The 17130-nt window shown below is 41.8% G+C and overlaps 1 protein-coding gene across 1 annotated transcript in view; it reads left to right on the top strand.

Annotated features, from left to right (window-relative positions):
• The window catches only part of SPARCL1 (SPARC like 1), a 52061-nt gene extending 38318 nt beyond the window's left edge, over positions 1-13743 (top strand). Inside the window, exons 8-12 of the mRNA XM_052641683.1 lie at positions 243-363; positions 2430-2566; positions 4655-4803; positions 5884-6032; positions 13272-13743. Coding sequence (XP_052497643.1) covers positions 243-363; positions 2430-2566; positions 4655-4803; positions 5884-6032; positions 13272-13300 — 585 coding nt within the window. The 3' untranslated portion in view covers positions 13301-13743. The remainder of the gene's footprint in view (positions 1-242; positions 364-2429; positions 2567-4654; positions 4804-5883; positions 6033-13271) is intronic.
• The last annotated feature ends 3387 nt before the right edge of the window (positions 13744-17130 follow it).

Genomic DNA, 17130 nt, shown 5'->3' with positions numbered 1-17130 from the left:
AACTCATTCTATCCTTGGAATCATCTGCAGTTTCTATTCTGCATTTATCAGCTAAATTAGCATCACCATGGGTATAAGTTAGTTGATTTGGGGGGTCAGATGGGACAGTTATGGTTTTAGTACCATCCCCTACCTGACCACATTTTTGGCTCAGCAGTTGGTTAAACAGCCTATAAAAAGCAGAGTATTTTCCCAATGAACATTCATCAACTTGAGATTTTTCTTATGCTTCTCTTTCCTAGGTTTGTGGCACTGACAATCAGACCTATGCCAGCTCCTGTCATCTCTTTGCTACTAAGTGCAGACTGGAGGGGACGAAAAAGGGGCACCAACTGCAGCTGGATTACTTTGGAGCCTGCAAATGTAAGAGTCCATCACTACTGCCATCTACCATTGCCAAAAGAGTTTGGGGTGAACCTGAATAAAATGTATTTATACATATATATTCATATATATATATGGGCTTCCCTGGGAGCTCAGCTGATGAAGACTCCACCTGCAATGCAGGAGACCCTGGTTCAATCCCTGGGTTGCGAAGATCCCCTTGAGGAGGCATGGTTACCCACTTCTTGCCTGGAGAATCTCATGGACAGAGGAGCCTGGTGGGCTACAGTCCATAGGGTCTCAAAAAGTGGGGTATGACTGAGCAACTAAGCACAGCACAACACAGCACTCATATATATGCAGACAACATGAACAACAAAATCTAATGTAGTACTGAATTCAGGCTGTACATTAAGATAACTGGGAAGGCTTTTTTTTTTTTTTTTTAATTAGAAGAATGAGGACTTCCCTGGTGGTCCAGCGGTTGGGACACCATGCTTCCGATGCCAGGGACAAAGGCTCCATCCACAGTTGGGGAACTAAGATTCCATGTGCCTTGCACCACAGCCAAAATAAATAAAATAAAAGTTTTAAATAAAAATTAGAAGAATAATTCCCAGGCTTTAACTATAAGTGATTCTGATTTAACTGGACTGAGCTGGAACCTTGGCATTGTTCTTTCATTTGTTTTCAAAGTAACCTAGACAATTCTAATGTGCAGCTAGGGTTCAGACCACTATGATAATGTTATCCACTTAATAACTGAGATGAATCATCGGAATTTTGTTAAATTAGTTGTCCTCTTCCCAAGTGAAAGCCTGCCAAGAAGCTTTAAAGACAACTTATTCTTCCAGACTTTTTAAAAAATTGTCTTCCTTCCCCAGGATACTCTCAATTGTGTTTGTATCTTCTGGTCACTAAATGATTCTCCACATGAGCAATGCTCACTAACCTCTCCTGTCCTTCTGGACGCATGAGAGGACTCAGTTTCTCAACCCCTTGATGTTAGATGCAGCTATATGATTTGCTTTGTCCAGTGAAATCTGGGCAGAGCGTTCAAGAGCTGGAATATGGGGACTTCCCTGGTGGTCCAGTGGTTAAGACTTCACCTTCCAATGCAGGGGGTGAGGGTTCAGTCCCTGATTGGGAAGTTAAGACCCTACATGCTTCTTGGTCAAAAAAACAAAGCATAAAACAGAAGCAATATTGCAACAAATTCAGTAAAGACTAAAAATGGACCACATCCCAAAAAATTCTAAAAAAGAAAAAAACATCAGATCTGACTTAAAAAAAAAAAATAAATGAGCTGGTATATGGCTCTCCATGCTCCCTTCACCTTGTGCTGAGATGGTGTTAAGATGGTGGTGTCTCCCCTACCCTGAACCTCAGAGAGACTGAGATGAGCAGAGCTCAGTTGCCAACTTGCAGGGGACATGTAGCAGGATTGAGAAATGTTTGATGTGATATACAACAACAGTCAGCACTGCTGTCTAATATATTTGAAAGTTGCTAAGAGAGTAGATTCTGAAAGTTCTCACCAGAAGGAAATAAAACACGGAGGTCACTATACAAGGTTATGAATGTTAACCAAGCTTGCTGTGCTATCCATTACACAATATATCTGTATGTAAAGTCATTATGCTATACACCTTAAACTTACTGGGCGGTATGTCAGTTATACCTGAAAAAAAAAAGTTCCTTTAAGTCAAGATTTAATATTATTATCACAGTATTAGCTGACTTCTGCTTTTCTCTCTTTTCTCCTAATAAATAACTCTTGTGACCTCCACCTCTGAATTCTAGAGCCGTGGTTCTCAGTCCTGGCTGCACATCACAATTACTTACAGAGCTTTTAAAGCATCCTGATTCCTAGGCTCCACGCCAGATCGATCAAATCTTTGAAAGGCCGCTGGCATCTGGTATGGTTTTACAATGCTCCTGGCAATTGTGTTTCGGCAGCAGGATAAAGGATCGCTGTTGTGACGGAGGACCAGTGAGGATGCTATCAGTCACCAGAAGGTGTAAAGCATCCTGTTATGAAGACTTTTCCTGGGACAGGAGTAAGACTTCAAAATTAAAATCAGTGTACTTTCTGTTTGGAACAGCTATTCCTGCTTGTACGGACTTTGAAGTGACCCAGTTTCCTCTAAGGATGAGAGACTGGCTCAAGAATATCCTTGTGCAGCTTTATGAACCTAACCCTGAACACTCTGGATATCTGAATGAGAAGCAGAGAAATAAAGTAAGTTATCCACGGTCAGCTACCCCGTCTGTCTACCAGGAAAAAAGGTATGGGGCGGGAGAGAGGTATGGTGAAGGCTTATGTTCCTCTGTAAAACCACACCTGGTTGATATATATGGATGAACAGAATAGTAGAGGTCATTGTTCATGCCCCAGAGTTTGGGACATGGCCAACCCCCCCACCACCACCACCATTTCTACACACAGGGCAGGGGCCTTAGCAAGGGCTCTGGAACTCATACCCAGAGGAAGCTCTACTGACCTCAATTCAGTGTTCATACCTTCAGGCCCAGACATATTCTTTAAATCTAAACCTCTTTCTTGCCTCATAGGGCAAGATATCAGTTCAGTTCAGTTCAGTTGCTCAGTTGTGCCTGACTCTGCGACCCCATGGACTGCAGCACACCAGGCCTCCCTGTCCATCACCACCTCCCAGAGTTTACTCAGACTCACGTCCATTGAGTCGGTGATGCCATCCAACCACCTCATCCTCTGATAAATCCGTTATTAACAATGTCAGTAATATATTGACAGATGGAAAAGGGCAGAATATTGGTTCTAGAAGTTCCCAGGGGAAAACTATCATCTGATAGTTCTTGAGTGTATACCAGGTACCTGGAATTGATTTACATGCTGGAAATACAACAAAGAGGAACCCCCGGAGGCTCAGAAGGCTCAGAGGAAAAAACAAGCCTGCAATGCAGGAGGCACAAGAGACCAGAGTTTGATCCCTGGATTGGGAAGACCCCCTGGAGGAGGGCAGGGCCACCCACTCCAGGATTCTTACCATGGACAGAGGAGCCTGGCAGGCTACAGTCCATGGGCTCGCAAAGAGTCGGACATGACTGAAGCACCAGCATGCATCATACAGCAGAGAAACAAACAAAAAAAAAATATCTGGCTTCATGAACTTATATTCTAAGCAAAGAGACAATATATAGTTATAAACACGCATGCTAAATCACTTCAGTCGTGTCCAGCTCCTTGTGACCCCGTGGACCACACATAGCCTGCCAGGCTCCTCTGTCCATAGGATTCTCCAGGCAAGAATACTGGAGTGGGTTTCCATGCCTTCCTCCAGGAGATCCTCCTGACCCAGGGATCGAACCCTTGTCTCCAGCATTTCCTACATAGGCAGGTGGGTTCTTTACTACTAGTGCCACCTGGGAAGCCCATGTATGTGTATATAATTACGGGGCTTCCCAGGTGGTGCTTGTGGTAAAGAACATTAGATACAAAACAGGGACATTTCAGTGGAGATACCACATGGCATCACACCAAGACTAACCTGAGACGCAACAGGCACTGGATGGAAATACTTAGACCAGGGTCTCCAACCTCCGGGATCTAATGCTTGATGATCTGAGGCAGAGCTGATGTAAAGATACTAGAAATAAAGTGTGCGATAAATGTAATGTGCTTGAAAGTGAAGTGAAGTCTCTCAATCGTGTACAACTCTTTGTGACCCCATGGACTGTAGCCCACCAGGCTCCTCTGTCTATGGGATTTCCCAGGCAAGAATACTAGAGTGGGTTGGCATTTCTTTCTCCAGGAAATCTTCCTGACCCAGGGATCAAACACAGGTCTCCTGCATTGCAGGCAGACTCTTTACCCTCTGAGCCATCAATCATCCCAAAACCTTTCCCTCCTCTTGGTCTATGGAAAAATTGTCTTCCGTGAAACCAGTCCCTGGTGCCATAAAGTCTGGGGACCACTGACGTAGAGGATTAAGAATGGAGCATGACAGTGGGGAAGAGCAGGACTTTTCACCAACTAAGTGCCTAGATCAGTTCAGCCCTTTTCATTCAAACCTTCTCATTGTTTTAAGAAACATAATGGACATTATTTGGTTAAAAGATCAAAAAAAGATTAAATTTCTTCAAAAACCGCAGGATTTTTTACTGTTAGCTATTATTCTATATAGAAAGGCTGTGGTGTCAATTAGTTAGAAGGCGTGTAATTTATTCTCAAAAAACATTCTGGGTTTGTTTTCCTCTGTTATGCTACAATGACTCTTCAAGTAAAGTTTATTAAATGATAATTCCATTACATTTGTCTGATTCTCTGATGATCCTCTCCCTCCTGAAGGTCAAGAAAATTTACCTGGATGAAAAGAGACTCTTGGCTGGAGACCATTCCATTGACCTTCTCTTAAGAGACTTTAAGAAAAACTACCACATGTACGTGTATCCTGTGCACTGGCAGTTCAGCGAACTGGACCAGCATCCTCGGGACAGGTAAAAACTGTCCACCTTCCCATCGCTAGGTCATGCCCCTGATATAATGGCTAGTTGTTTATACCAAGAGAATTCTAAACAGATTTAGGAAACTTCCCACTATCCACTGGAGGACACAGAAATGCCAAACAAATATACAAAGCTGCTTCGAAAACAATGGAATATGGCCACACCTCTGCTCTCTAGTTCACTTGTTAGTGTCCAGCCCCCCTCAGAGACCTTTCAACTCTTTCTCATTTTTAAAAAAAATTTCTTTATTTGGCTGCACCGAGTCTTAGTTGCAGCATTTGGGATTTAGTTCCCTGACCAGGGATAGAACATGGGCCCCCTGCACTGCAAACTCGAAGTCTTACCACTGGACCACCAGGGGAGTCCCAACTTGTTCTCATTCTTTTTAAAAAAAAATTGTCTATCTATTCATACTTTTGGCTGTGCTATTCTTGTTGCTGTACCGGCTCTTCTCTAGTTGCGGCAAGTGGGGGTTACTCTCCAGCTGTGGTACACAGGCTTCTCATTGCAGTGGCTTCTCTCGTTGCAGACCTAGGACTTGTGGGCCAGTAGTTGCAGCTCCCAGGCTCTAGAGCACAGGCTCAACAGTTGTGGGGCACGGTCTTAGCTACTTCCCGGCTTGCGGGATCCTCCCAGATCAGGGATCGAACACGTGTCTTCTGCACTAAGAGGCCAACTCCTTACCACTGACCCAATAGGGAAGCCCTCTTTCTCATTCTTGATCCTAAATTTCCAAGATACTCTGATGGACCCCACTTGAGTCAAATGCCTACAATCGGGTAGGCCAGTGGTAAGATCTAGGTTGCATAAACATGATTCTTGGGGTGCATCTGATAAATTTACGGTGGAGGGAGGACAGTTCCTAGTGAAGAAGGAAACCTTACGCATTGACATTCAAAAAGCTGCATCTTACCCATAAATAGTTTATTTCATTTGTAGCTTTTCATGAAAGTACTATGTATTTGCTATCCTTGGCAACCTTGTGAAAGAAAAATGCCCTTGGTGATCAGAAGAGTTCACTTTTAATACACCAGTCACCCAGTTAACTGGATGCCATTTATCTCGTTGCAGGGTCCTGACCCACTCTGAGCTCGCGCCTTTGCGAGCATCTCTCGTGCCCATGGAACACTGCATAACGCGCTTCTTTGAAGAGTGTGACCCCAACAAGGATAAGCACATCACTCTGCAGGAGTGGGGCCACTGCTTTGAAATTAAAGAAGGTAAATTGACCATCAGCCCAGGGAAAGGGGTGTTCACTTCCCCCAGACAAGCCCTAAGCCCTGCAGTTCCCAGAGGGGTCCTGCTTGCTGTGTGTTAGACTGCAACCTAGGAGCCACAAGGTGGCAGTGTCCCCAGTAGAATCGCTATCACTGCAAGGTCATTTCTTAATCTGTTCCAAAGGGTGTGCCAGTGTGCCCAGTCACTCAGTCATGTCTAACTCTTTGTGAACCCCTGGACTATAGCCTGCCAGGCTCCTCTGTCCATGGGATTTTCCAGGCCAGAATTCTGGAGTGAGTTGCCATTCCCTTCTCCAGGAGCTCTTTCAGACCCAAGGATTGAATGCAAGTCTCCTGCATCTCCTGCACTGGCAGGTGGATTTTTTTTTTTTGTAACCACTGAGCCGCCTGTTCTAAAGGGTAGCAAGGGTGAATATTTAAGAGATAAAGGCACTGAGGTCTCAGAAATTGGTTAAACCTAAGAAAGTGATGTGAACTCTGACAGTTGAGCCAAATCTCAGAAGGCTACCCTCTGAGCAAGGAAGGAAGGAATTTATATCCTTCCTTAATTTGGATATTGGGCCAAACTTTAAAAATTGTATATGAAACTGAAACTCCAATACTTTGGCCACCTGATGTGAAGAGCTAACTCACTGGAAAATACCTTGATGCTGGGAAAGATTGAGGGTGACAGAGGATAAGATGGTTGGATGGCATCACCAACTCAATGAACATGAGTTTGAGCAAACTCCAGGAGATAGTGAAGGACAGGGAAGCCTGGTGTGCTGCAGTCCATGGGATCACAGAGGTGGACACAACTTAGCAACTGAGCAACAACAATGTGAAGGGTAAAACAGCAAGCTTGATTCTGAAAATCGGAGATGCCAGAAGAATCTTAGAATTTATTACCAACACAAAAGATTTTCACCAGTTGTGCCCATATATAAATCCTTTAATCCAAAAGGAATTCCTCCTGCAGTGGAGGAATTTAAATTTAGACATATATTTTGCTAGGTTATGTCTTAATCTACTTCCTTTTCTTTTCCTAAGTTACAATTTTTTTTTTTGAGCAACCATGCTTTTAATAATCAAGATATGAAAAACAGTCAAAAATGAGCAATCAAATCTGCTTACAGAATATAAATCAACAATGAACATCAAATCTCTATAGCAGAGGTTTGACCCATGTGTTCACTATATACATGCATGTAGGATGAATATACAACCAAAAAGTAAAAGAAATGTAAGTTCATCAAAGGTCAGAGTTTCCCCAAAAGAGGGAATCTGTGGGAACTTCACTTTAAAAATATTCTTCATGCACATGTGTGATGCCTTGACATTGGAAAGAAAGAGTTGGAATATGAGGATTTAGTCATTTATGGATAAACAGATAAGCATTTCTCTACAATGTTATTCTATGAAATAAACACAACTGTAGTGAGCTAAGAATGAATAAACACCTGAAAGTGAAAGCTTAGTTACTCAGTCACGTCTGACTCTTTGAGAAGAGAGATGGACTGTAGGCTCCTCTGTCCATGGGATTTTCCAGGCAGGAATACTGGAGTAGGTTGCCATGCCCTTCTCCAGGGGATCTTCCCGATGCAGGGACTGAACCCGGGTCTCTCGCATTGCAGGCAGATTCTTTACTGTCTGAGCCACCGGAGAAGCCTGGTAACATAAGCACAATTGTAATGAGCAAACAATGAAGAAGCAGCTCACTCTGTGTATTAGTTGTGTATTTCTGCACAACGAATTGCCCTAAAGGTTAGAAGTTTAAAACCTCTCTCACAGTTTCTGAGGATCAGGAATCCCTGGTAGTTTACCTGGATGGATCTGCTTTGGGGTCCACGCTGAGGATCGACTCTTTAGGATCTGCTCTAAGCTCATTTACATGGCTGTCAGCAGGAGCCTTCAGTTCTTCACCATGTGGTCCTTTCCACAGTGCTGCTCATAACATGGTATCTGGTTTCCTCCAGAGCAAGTGATCAGAGAGAGACAGAAGGAGAGAGAGAGTCCAAGACAGAAGCCACAATGTCTTTTAGGAATAATCTCAGAAGTGACATTTTTCTGCCATACTCTGTTTGTCACGCAGTTGAACCCTGCCACGGTGTGGGAGGAGATCACAGGAGATGGGGATCACTGGGGGCCCTCATGGAGACTGGCGACCACATACTGTTTGCACCCTATTAGCATCAATAGGAAGTTAACGGGAAGTTAAGAACCAGATTCAAGCAAATAATACCAATTTCCTTTCTAACATCTCTTCTATAAACACAGAATATGTGTTATCTATGTGGCTTAGAAGGTAAACATCTGCCTGCAATGAGGGAGACCTGGGTTCGATCCCTGGGTAGAGAAGATCCCCTGGAGAAGGAAATGGCAACCCACTCCAGTATTCTTGCCTGGAAAATTCCATGGATGGAGGAGCCTGGTAGGCTACAGTCCTTGGGCTCGCTAAGAGTCGGACATGACTGAGTGACTTCACTTTCACTTTCATAGATATCTAACATCTATCTTACACACTCACATACATCCCTAAAAAGGGTTAACACAGTTTTTTTCAATTCCCATTTTAAAAAGAAAATGTACCCAAGCTGCCCCACCCCCTCCTCTCCACCAGAATCAAGAGAAAAATTTAGCTGAGACAGGACATATTTATGCACGCCCTCTTAACACAGCACGTGATTTTAAGGGCGTGATCCAAAGGCAAATTTAAACAGAGGCCATTTCAGGAACCCTGTTGCCCTTCACTGTTCATTTTGAAATTTCTGGCAGCTCTTCAGCACGTGGGCCCACTCAGGCCTTGTGCTGGCTGACTGTCTGGGAGAAGTAGAAAGAGCTTCAAGTTCAGCCACTCGCAAAGCCCCTAATGATCTTGTTTGTTCACTGTGGTTTGGCCATGATTATGTTATTTAGAAGAAAGGAAAGATTTATCACAGAGTAAGCCAATAAAGCAGATATTAAATATTCAGTCAGAACATGTAAACAAGTACTGATTTGGGATGCAGCTAGAGGGGGAAAAGAGGCTATTTGAAGGTATACCCTTTACTCCCTTAGGACTGAGAAATCCACAGGGCAAAATGCATTTTAGCCAGTGTTGTCCTGAATTTTAACTCCCTTTGCTCTGAACTAGATGTGCTCAAATATTCCAGCTCTGTCATTAATGAGCTCTGCAGATTAGGGCGTGCCACTTAACCTCAGCAAGTCTCATCTTCCTTGTGTGTAAAATGGGATTCAATGCAGAGGTGAGGAGTCTTATTTATTGAATACCTATGGCATACCATGGACTGACATGTATCCATGTGAATCTTTAGGAAAACCTTCCAAGTAAGACGAAGAAACCAGTCACATCATGCAGGTCCTACTAAGCCAGTTAAAACGTTATCCTCAGAGTACTGGAGGATCACCAAACTGCCTTAAACAGGGCAGTGATTTCACTGGATTTGTATTTAAGAAAGATTCTTCTGGTCACAATGTGGATAAGCCAGAGAACCCTTGTGGTAAATCCAGGCAAGAACTGATGAGAACTTGAATCAGGGAAGTTGTAGTAGGGGAAAAAGACGAATAAACATATTTCAACTATATTTATTTTATTTTTTATTTATTTGTATATTTTCTTGACCTGGCCACACAGCATGTGGGATCTTAGTTCTCCTACCAGGGATCGAACCCGCAGCCCCTGTGTTGGAAGCACAGTCTTAACCACTGGACTGCCAGAGAAGTCTCCTTAAATATATTTTTAAATATAAACATATTCAAGATATAGTTGACAATATAAACATATTCAAGATGTATAGTATGTAGAAATAATAAGACAATGTTTGATAGGAAATACGTGGGGGCTGGAAGCTGGCAGTTGAGAGCCCAAGAGGAAGAGGCGTACAGTGCCTAGGTTCCTGGCTCGGGCAGGGCAGACCAAGGAGAGACACTTTCCACTGAAACAGTAAACACAAGAACAGAAGTTGGTTTGGGGAAAATGTTAAATCTCATTTGGGACACATCAAGTTTTTAAGTCCTGACAGCGTACAGTTGATAGTTGAATATATGAGTCTGCTTTTCAAGACAGAGTTGGGGAGTTGAAATATGTATTTGGGGATTGCAAGTGTACAGAAAATAACTGATACCAGGGAAGGAAATCAATTCCCTAAGGAAAAGGCACTGAGTTACATGGGAAAAGGTCTTGCATTGAGTACCAAGGAGCAACATCCAGACAATGGACAGAGGAGGAAGGATTTCGTGAAGGAGAATGAAGAGGCTCCTGCAAGGAAAAAGAAAAGAGGAGAGGGCCACATCTCTGGAGGTGTTTCAAAGAGGAGGAAGAGACCACAGTGCTACATGCTGCTGATACGTCAGTTCAGTTCAGTTCAGTTCAGTCGCTCAGTCATGTCCGACTCTTTGCGACCCCATGAGTCACAGCACACCAGGCCTCTCTGTCCATCACCAACTCCCGGAGTTCACTCAGACTCACGTCCATCGAGTTGGTGAAGCCATCCAGCCATCTCATCCTCTGTCGTCCCGTTCTCCTCCTGCCCCCAATCCCTCCCAGCATCAGAGTCTTTTCCAATGAGTCAACTCTTCACATGAGGTGGCCAAAGTACTGGAGTTTCAGCTTTAGCATCATTCCTTCCAAAGAACACCCAGGACTGATCTCCTTCAGAATGGACTGGTTGGATCTCCTTGCAGTCCAAGGGGCTCTCAAGAGTCTTCTCCAACACCACAGTTCAAAAGCATCAGTTCTTCAGTGCTCAGCTTTCTTCACAGTCCAACTCTCACATAGTAAAGTTAAAAAGAATTTCCAGTGGATGTAGAAATAAGGATACCCTCAGTACCCTTGGAAGAGCAGTTTTTGTGAAACAGTCAAGATGAAAGCCAGACACAATAAGAAAGAAGAGGTGATGAGAAAGGCTAAAGAGAGGAGGTTTGAAGGCAGGAATGAGCTAGAGAGGGATACAGAGTTGAGGGAAGCATTTCCGAGAATAAAAGAGGCTTGAGCTCTCACTCATTCACTCATTCATTCATTCCTTCAACAAATCTGTCCTGGCAGTCTGCATAGTGCCAGGCACTGCTCTCAAGGCTGGATATGCAGAATAGTTAAACATTAATGGGAAGGGCCTGGTTAAAAAAAAGAAAGAAAAGGAAAGACTGAGGATATAAGAAAAAAAGAGGAAAATGGGGGTGAAGAGACCTTGAACACAGGCAGAGGATTAGCCTCCAAGTCAACAGGAGGGCTGAGTGCCCAAGAATTGATGCTTCTGAACTAGAGAAGTGTGGTGCTAGAGAAGGCTCTTGAGAGTCCCTTGGACAGCAAGATCAAACCAGTCAATCCTAAAGGAAATCAACTCTGAATATTCATTGGAAGGACAGGTGCTGAAGCTCCAATACTTTGGCCACCTAATGACTCACTGGAAAAGACCCTGATGCTGGGAAGGATTGAAGGCAAAAGGAGAAGGGGGCAGCAGAGGATGAGATGGTTAGAGAGCATCACCAACTCAATGAACATGAATTTCATCAAGTTCTGGGAGTTGGTGACGGACAGGGAGGCTGTGTGTGCTGTAGTCCATGGGGTCACAAAGAGTCGGACACGACTGACTAAACAACAGCAATAGGAGGAACACCTCTCATCCGAACAACAGAAAAAAGACAAAAAGTATGAGTGCAAATATAGGTAAATTTATGAGTAAGCAGACTATTATCCCTACTTTACAAATGAAGCCAGTGCTCACCAGAAGTCTGTGTAATACACCCCTCCCTGGGGCAAGATGAAGACTGACATCAGGCAGGGAAGCTGCCTGGTGTTCCAGACAGGGTAGAATGCCTCAAATTAGTCCACTTTACATGTCTGTTCAAGAATTAATCGTGGGCCACCCTGCTAAGGAGTCTTCCATCCCCCAGAGGATGCTGTTTTCTTCCATAAGTGTGGCAACAAGTTCTTTTACAATTACTTGTTTGGAAATTTGATATAATTGGCACTCAGTTCAGTTCAATCACTCAGTCATGTCCAACTCTTGGCGACGCCATGGACTGCAGCATGCCAGACCTCCCTGTCCATCACCAACTCCCAGAGCTTGCCCAAACTCATGTATACTTCTATTTATTTGGGTTATATCTCAGCAACCCTTATAGATTAGTCCAGTAAGTACCCTACATACGAATGAGTTCCATTCCCAGAGCATGTTCAATTGGTTCGTTAAGTCCAACAACGTGTGCCTAGGTACCCATCTAATACAATCAGCTACATACAACTGCTCTTACGCTTGCTTCTAGACATCCTGGGTTTGAAATAAAGATACTGTACTACTGTACTCTATACAGTGCTGTAAAGTACACAAAAGCGTGGCTAATTGTAGAGGATGCACGCATGTGACAAGGTACACCAGATATGAAAGAACTTATGTGACTGGACTTGAGAATGTATGTTCACATCTTTGAAAGTTCGCAACTTGAAGCTTTGTATGTAGGAGACTTACTATTTAGTAGTTCTTGGCTGGGTTTCCCCTCAACCTCTTCTATCAGCAGTTCTCACCCTACATCAGAACCACCTGTGTGCTCAGTTGGACAGTCATGTCCAATTCTTTGCAACCGCATGCGCTGTATCCAGCCAGGCTCCTTTGTCCGTGGGATTTCCCAGGCAAGAGTACCGGAGTGAGTTGCCATTTCCTTCTCCAGAGGATCTTCCTGCCCCAGGGATTGAACACATGTGTCCTATATCTCCTACATTACAGGTAGATTCTTTACTGCTGAATCACCGAGGAAGTCACAACTAGCTGCACAGCTTTCCTAAATGTATACATGTCATTGATCCATCTAATCCCATGGATGGAGGAGCCTGGTAGGCTGCAGTCCATGGGGTGGCTGAGTCGGACATGACTGAGTGACTTCACTTTCAATTTTCACTTTCATGCACTGGAGAAGGAAATGGCAACCCACTCCAGTGTTCTTGCCTGGAGAATCCCAGGGGCGGGGGAGCCTGGTGGGCTGCTGTCTATGGGGTCGCACAGCGTCGGACACGACTGAAGTGACTTAGCAGCAGCAGCAGCAGGGATGCTGATTCAGGAGGCCAGGAGCTAGGCCCGAGGATATGTAGTTTTTCAAGTTTCATGGGTGATGTTAGCACGCTTCCAGGACTGAGAACCACTGTCGTACTGCCTTATTCATGGTTTCTCTGATGCCCTAGTTCTAACATGGTTTATGTTACTGCTCTGACTACTTTCTAAAAGTATGTTTTGTGTTTGTTTTTTACAGAAGACATAGATGAAAATCTCCTGTTTTGAATTAAGATTTGGAAGAACTCAAAATACCCAGCCTCCTCCTTTGTTCTGACCACTTCTGAAGTATATCCAATGTGATACTTGTAGATTTATATTTAGCAAAATGCTTGCATGTCTGAGAAGACAATGAGAGTAACTGCTTGATAACAGTATAGGCACCAGGCATTTACCATTAGCTTTAGAAATAAAACTTTAAAATTAAAGAGTCAGTATATGTAAAATATTGTACACTGTGAACAGGAGTTTAACTCATTACTCTCTGCATCCATTTATAATATACTTACAGGTTATAAAGCTAAAAAAATACATTTATTTTGTCCATAGTATCATGTGCACTTCAGAAAAGTGAAATAAGTCTCTTTGTTACTGGTGTGTGTTATTGTCAATATCTTAATATCCTAATAAAAATCCATATAAATCCAATGCTTATTCAAGTTTATTTACAGTCATTTACTTCAATAATTATACATAAATGACCAACCCAGGGTTCATAGTTCATATCAAATCACACTTTGTAGAACCTACTACTTTTTTAAAAAGTGAGAATAATTTCATCAGTACCATTTTTCTAGATTTCTAGTTTGTTTTCTCTTTCTGAGTTACTTCACTCTGTATAATGGGCTCTAGGTTCATCCACCTCATTAGAAATGACTTTAATGGCAACGGAGATGCAGGCATAAGAGAACAGACTTGTAAACACACTGGGGGAAGGAGAGGAGGGGACAAGTTGAGAGAGTAGCATTGAAACATATACAATGCCATGCGTAAAATTAGACAGCCAGTGGGAATTTGCTGTGTGACACAGGGAACTCAGATCTGGTACTCTGAGACAACCTCTAGGGGTGGGATGGGTGGGGGATGGGAGGGAGGTTCAAGAGAGAGGGGACATATGTATACCTCTGGCTGACTCATGTTGATGTATGGCAGAAACCAACACAATATTGTAAAGCAATTCCCCTCCAATTAAAAATAAATTAATTAAAAACAGAAAAGTGTGGTTGAGGGGGATGTTTCCTATGGCAAACAAATATTCAGTTGTTAAATGGTAGCTGCTCATTAATGTTTTTTGTCATAATTTAAGTTTAAACAGAAAAAAACTAAAGCCAAGCACTCTTCACCAAATTCAGTTTAAAATAAGGATGATTATACACTGCTTGATACAACTAATTTTAGCTTCTGTGTGGGTGTGCATGTCTGTCTGATAAAAAGGAGGCCCAGCAAAATCTCTACACATTTCATGTCCTCAAAATAAAGAGACTGTAAAGATAACAGACAGTGAAGAGCCCTGAGGAGTCTTGATGTCCAGTGTAGTCAGAGATGAACAGTACTAATATCATTTGATAGCAAGACAATGTGTCCTAAGAGAAAACGGGTATCTTTATTTGAGCTCTTCTTTGGTAACTGTTAATACAGTAAAAGCCGGCTTGTACAAAGAAGATACCAAAATAAAGTTTAACAAGGGCTGAAACAAGGCAATAAAAAAAACTGTCACCCAGTTAAATATCTACTTACCATATATTCTTTTAAATATGAAATATCTTTTACATATTATCCCATCTTTTTGTTTTCTGGCCACGAACTTGACATTTGGGATTTTAGTTCCCTGAACAGGAATTGAACTCCTGCACCTGCAGCAGAAGTGCAGAGTCCTAACCATGAGACCACAGGGAGTCCCCACATTCCCATCGGAAATGGAATATGTCAGCGCAATTGTCTTTTTCAAATAATCAAAACTGTGTTGTTATTTAGAGACATTTTGTAATAGTGACTGAAAGAATATTCCCCTGGGAGTTTAATCTGAAGGATATTTATGGAATTTGTTTTTTTTATCAGAATTGTATTTATTATCTCTTTTCTTAGTTTACTGACTCACTTGTTCTTAATCAGAGCACATCACACCAGGTCATATCTAAATAATTAAGTTCACTGTGATTAATCAAAATCTAATTAAGCTAGCCAGTGAGAATTTGCTGTATGACTCAGGGAACTCAAACTGGGGTTCTGAGACAACCTGGAAAGGTGGGATGGGGTGGGAGGTGGGAGGCAGGTTCAAGAGGGAGGGAACGTATGTATACCTATGGCTGATTCATGTTGATGTATGGCAGAAACCATCACAGTATTGTAAAGTTATTATTCTTCAATTAAAAATACATTTTAGAAACTAATTAAGCATTGTTTATAATTTCTCTAAAGTACAGAAATAAATTTAGAAATTATCCCGAAATTCAAAATGTTATTTACACGTGCCTACACAGAAATATCACAGGAGGTCCTAACTAATTAGAAACCAAGTTTCTAATTGCACGTTTATTCAGATAAGAAAATTAAAAGACCTGACTTACTATTTTTAATGTTCTAAGTATTTTAAATGTTTTTAAATAATGAAAGTGATTTTAATGCTAAGGATACTACCTAAATATTCACTAAAAATGTTTTATTTGAAAATAACTTTCATTTTGAAATAAAAATATTATTTAATAATATAAAGTTTTAGAACTTTAAAATGTTTATTAGTTAAGGCTCCCATATGTATAACTGTCTTGGATAATCTATTGTAAAAGCACTTTAATATCCTTAATAATCACAATTTTTTATTGTGAGTTGTTTGCAATAATGACATCAATCCCAGCCAAGGAGATTAAGTTATTTCCCAGTAATCAGTCTTTAAGCCTATCTCTGTGTAATTTAAATTCTTTAGACATTGGTGTTCCTAGTGTAGAAGCAATTATTCAATTTAGCTTCAAATTCTGTGACTCACATTACCCATGACCACAAAGGCATCAGCAACATGGCTTAAATATGAGATGGGCATAGAGATTCTAGATCACACAGCTCTTTGAATTTGTTGCCCAAGGACCATTTGAAGTGAAGGTAATTGAAAAGACACAGTATACTTTGGACTGATTCTATTGCACTTGGTAAAATTTATTGTGTTGGATAATTTAATGAATAGGTACACTTTTCAAACGAAGAAAAAAAGTTGAGGGTTTGAATGCAGGAGGAAGAAAAATACAAAGAAGAAACATAAAAAGGGGAAAGGGAGATGAGCTGCCTAAACTCGGGCAAACTGAAATAGCACAAAGATAAATCTGAGTTGTTTCAAGTACATATGTGGTAAAATAGTTGAAGAGTGACTTGCGTATCATGAGATATAACTTGCTTCAGATGCTGGGGACAAGTCTTAATAGGAATATGATGAAATTGATCTTTCTTCCAAAATTCAATTCCAGAGTACAGTGATTTGGTCTGAAACTCCTAAGGTAAGTTAATCTGAATTAAATGTGATTTGAGATCATAAAAAGGTTTACTTTCAGAAACTGCTGGCCAGTAAAGACCACATGGACTTGCTTTATTGAGTTTATTCATAATGTGCACTTTCTCTACCAATCCAAAATGCCTTTCAAGACTTTTCCCATGTCATTTTCTTCTTGAGAAATTATAATTGTCAGTAATAGCATCCATACCATGTGAAGACCTGGTAAATCTCATGGGAGTAGAAGCTCAAGGTGGATTTATTTGTATACGTATGAAATCTCACTTGAGCCAGTGGTACTATATCTCCAATAATAAGCATGCTATGACATTGACGTTTGATTTATGGGTAGAGATCACAAATTTGAATAACTTCTGACACCACGCAGTACAGGTTGAACCGTGAGATTACAAGAGTGGTAAGAGTAAGTAACGTTATGAACCAGAGAATGCATGTCTTGTCTAAACTCCATTTTTAAAGCACTGATGTAGGCTTACAAAACCTGGATCTACGGGCAGAATGTGGTCTCATCACTATTTCAACACTCTGACTAAACAGTCTATTAATAACAGGAATAGGA

Source organism: Budorcas taxicolor, chromosome 6 (genome assembly GCF_023091745.1).
Source record: "Budorcas taxicolor isolate Tak-1 chromosome 6, Takin1.1, whole genome shotgun sequence".
Taxonomy (NCBI): Eukaryota; Metazoa; Chordata; class Mammalia; order Artiodactyla; family Bovidae; genus Budorcas; species Budorcas taxicolor.
This window is presented reverse-complemented; position numbering and strand designations above follow the sequence as displayed.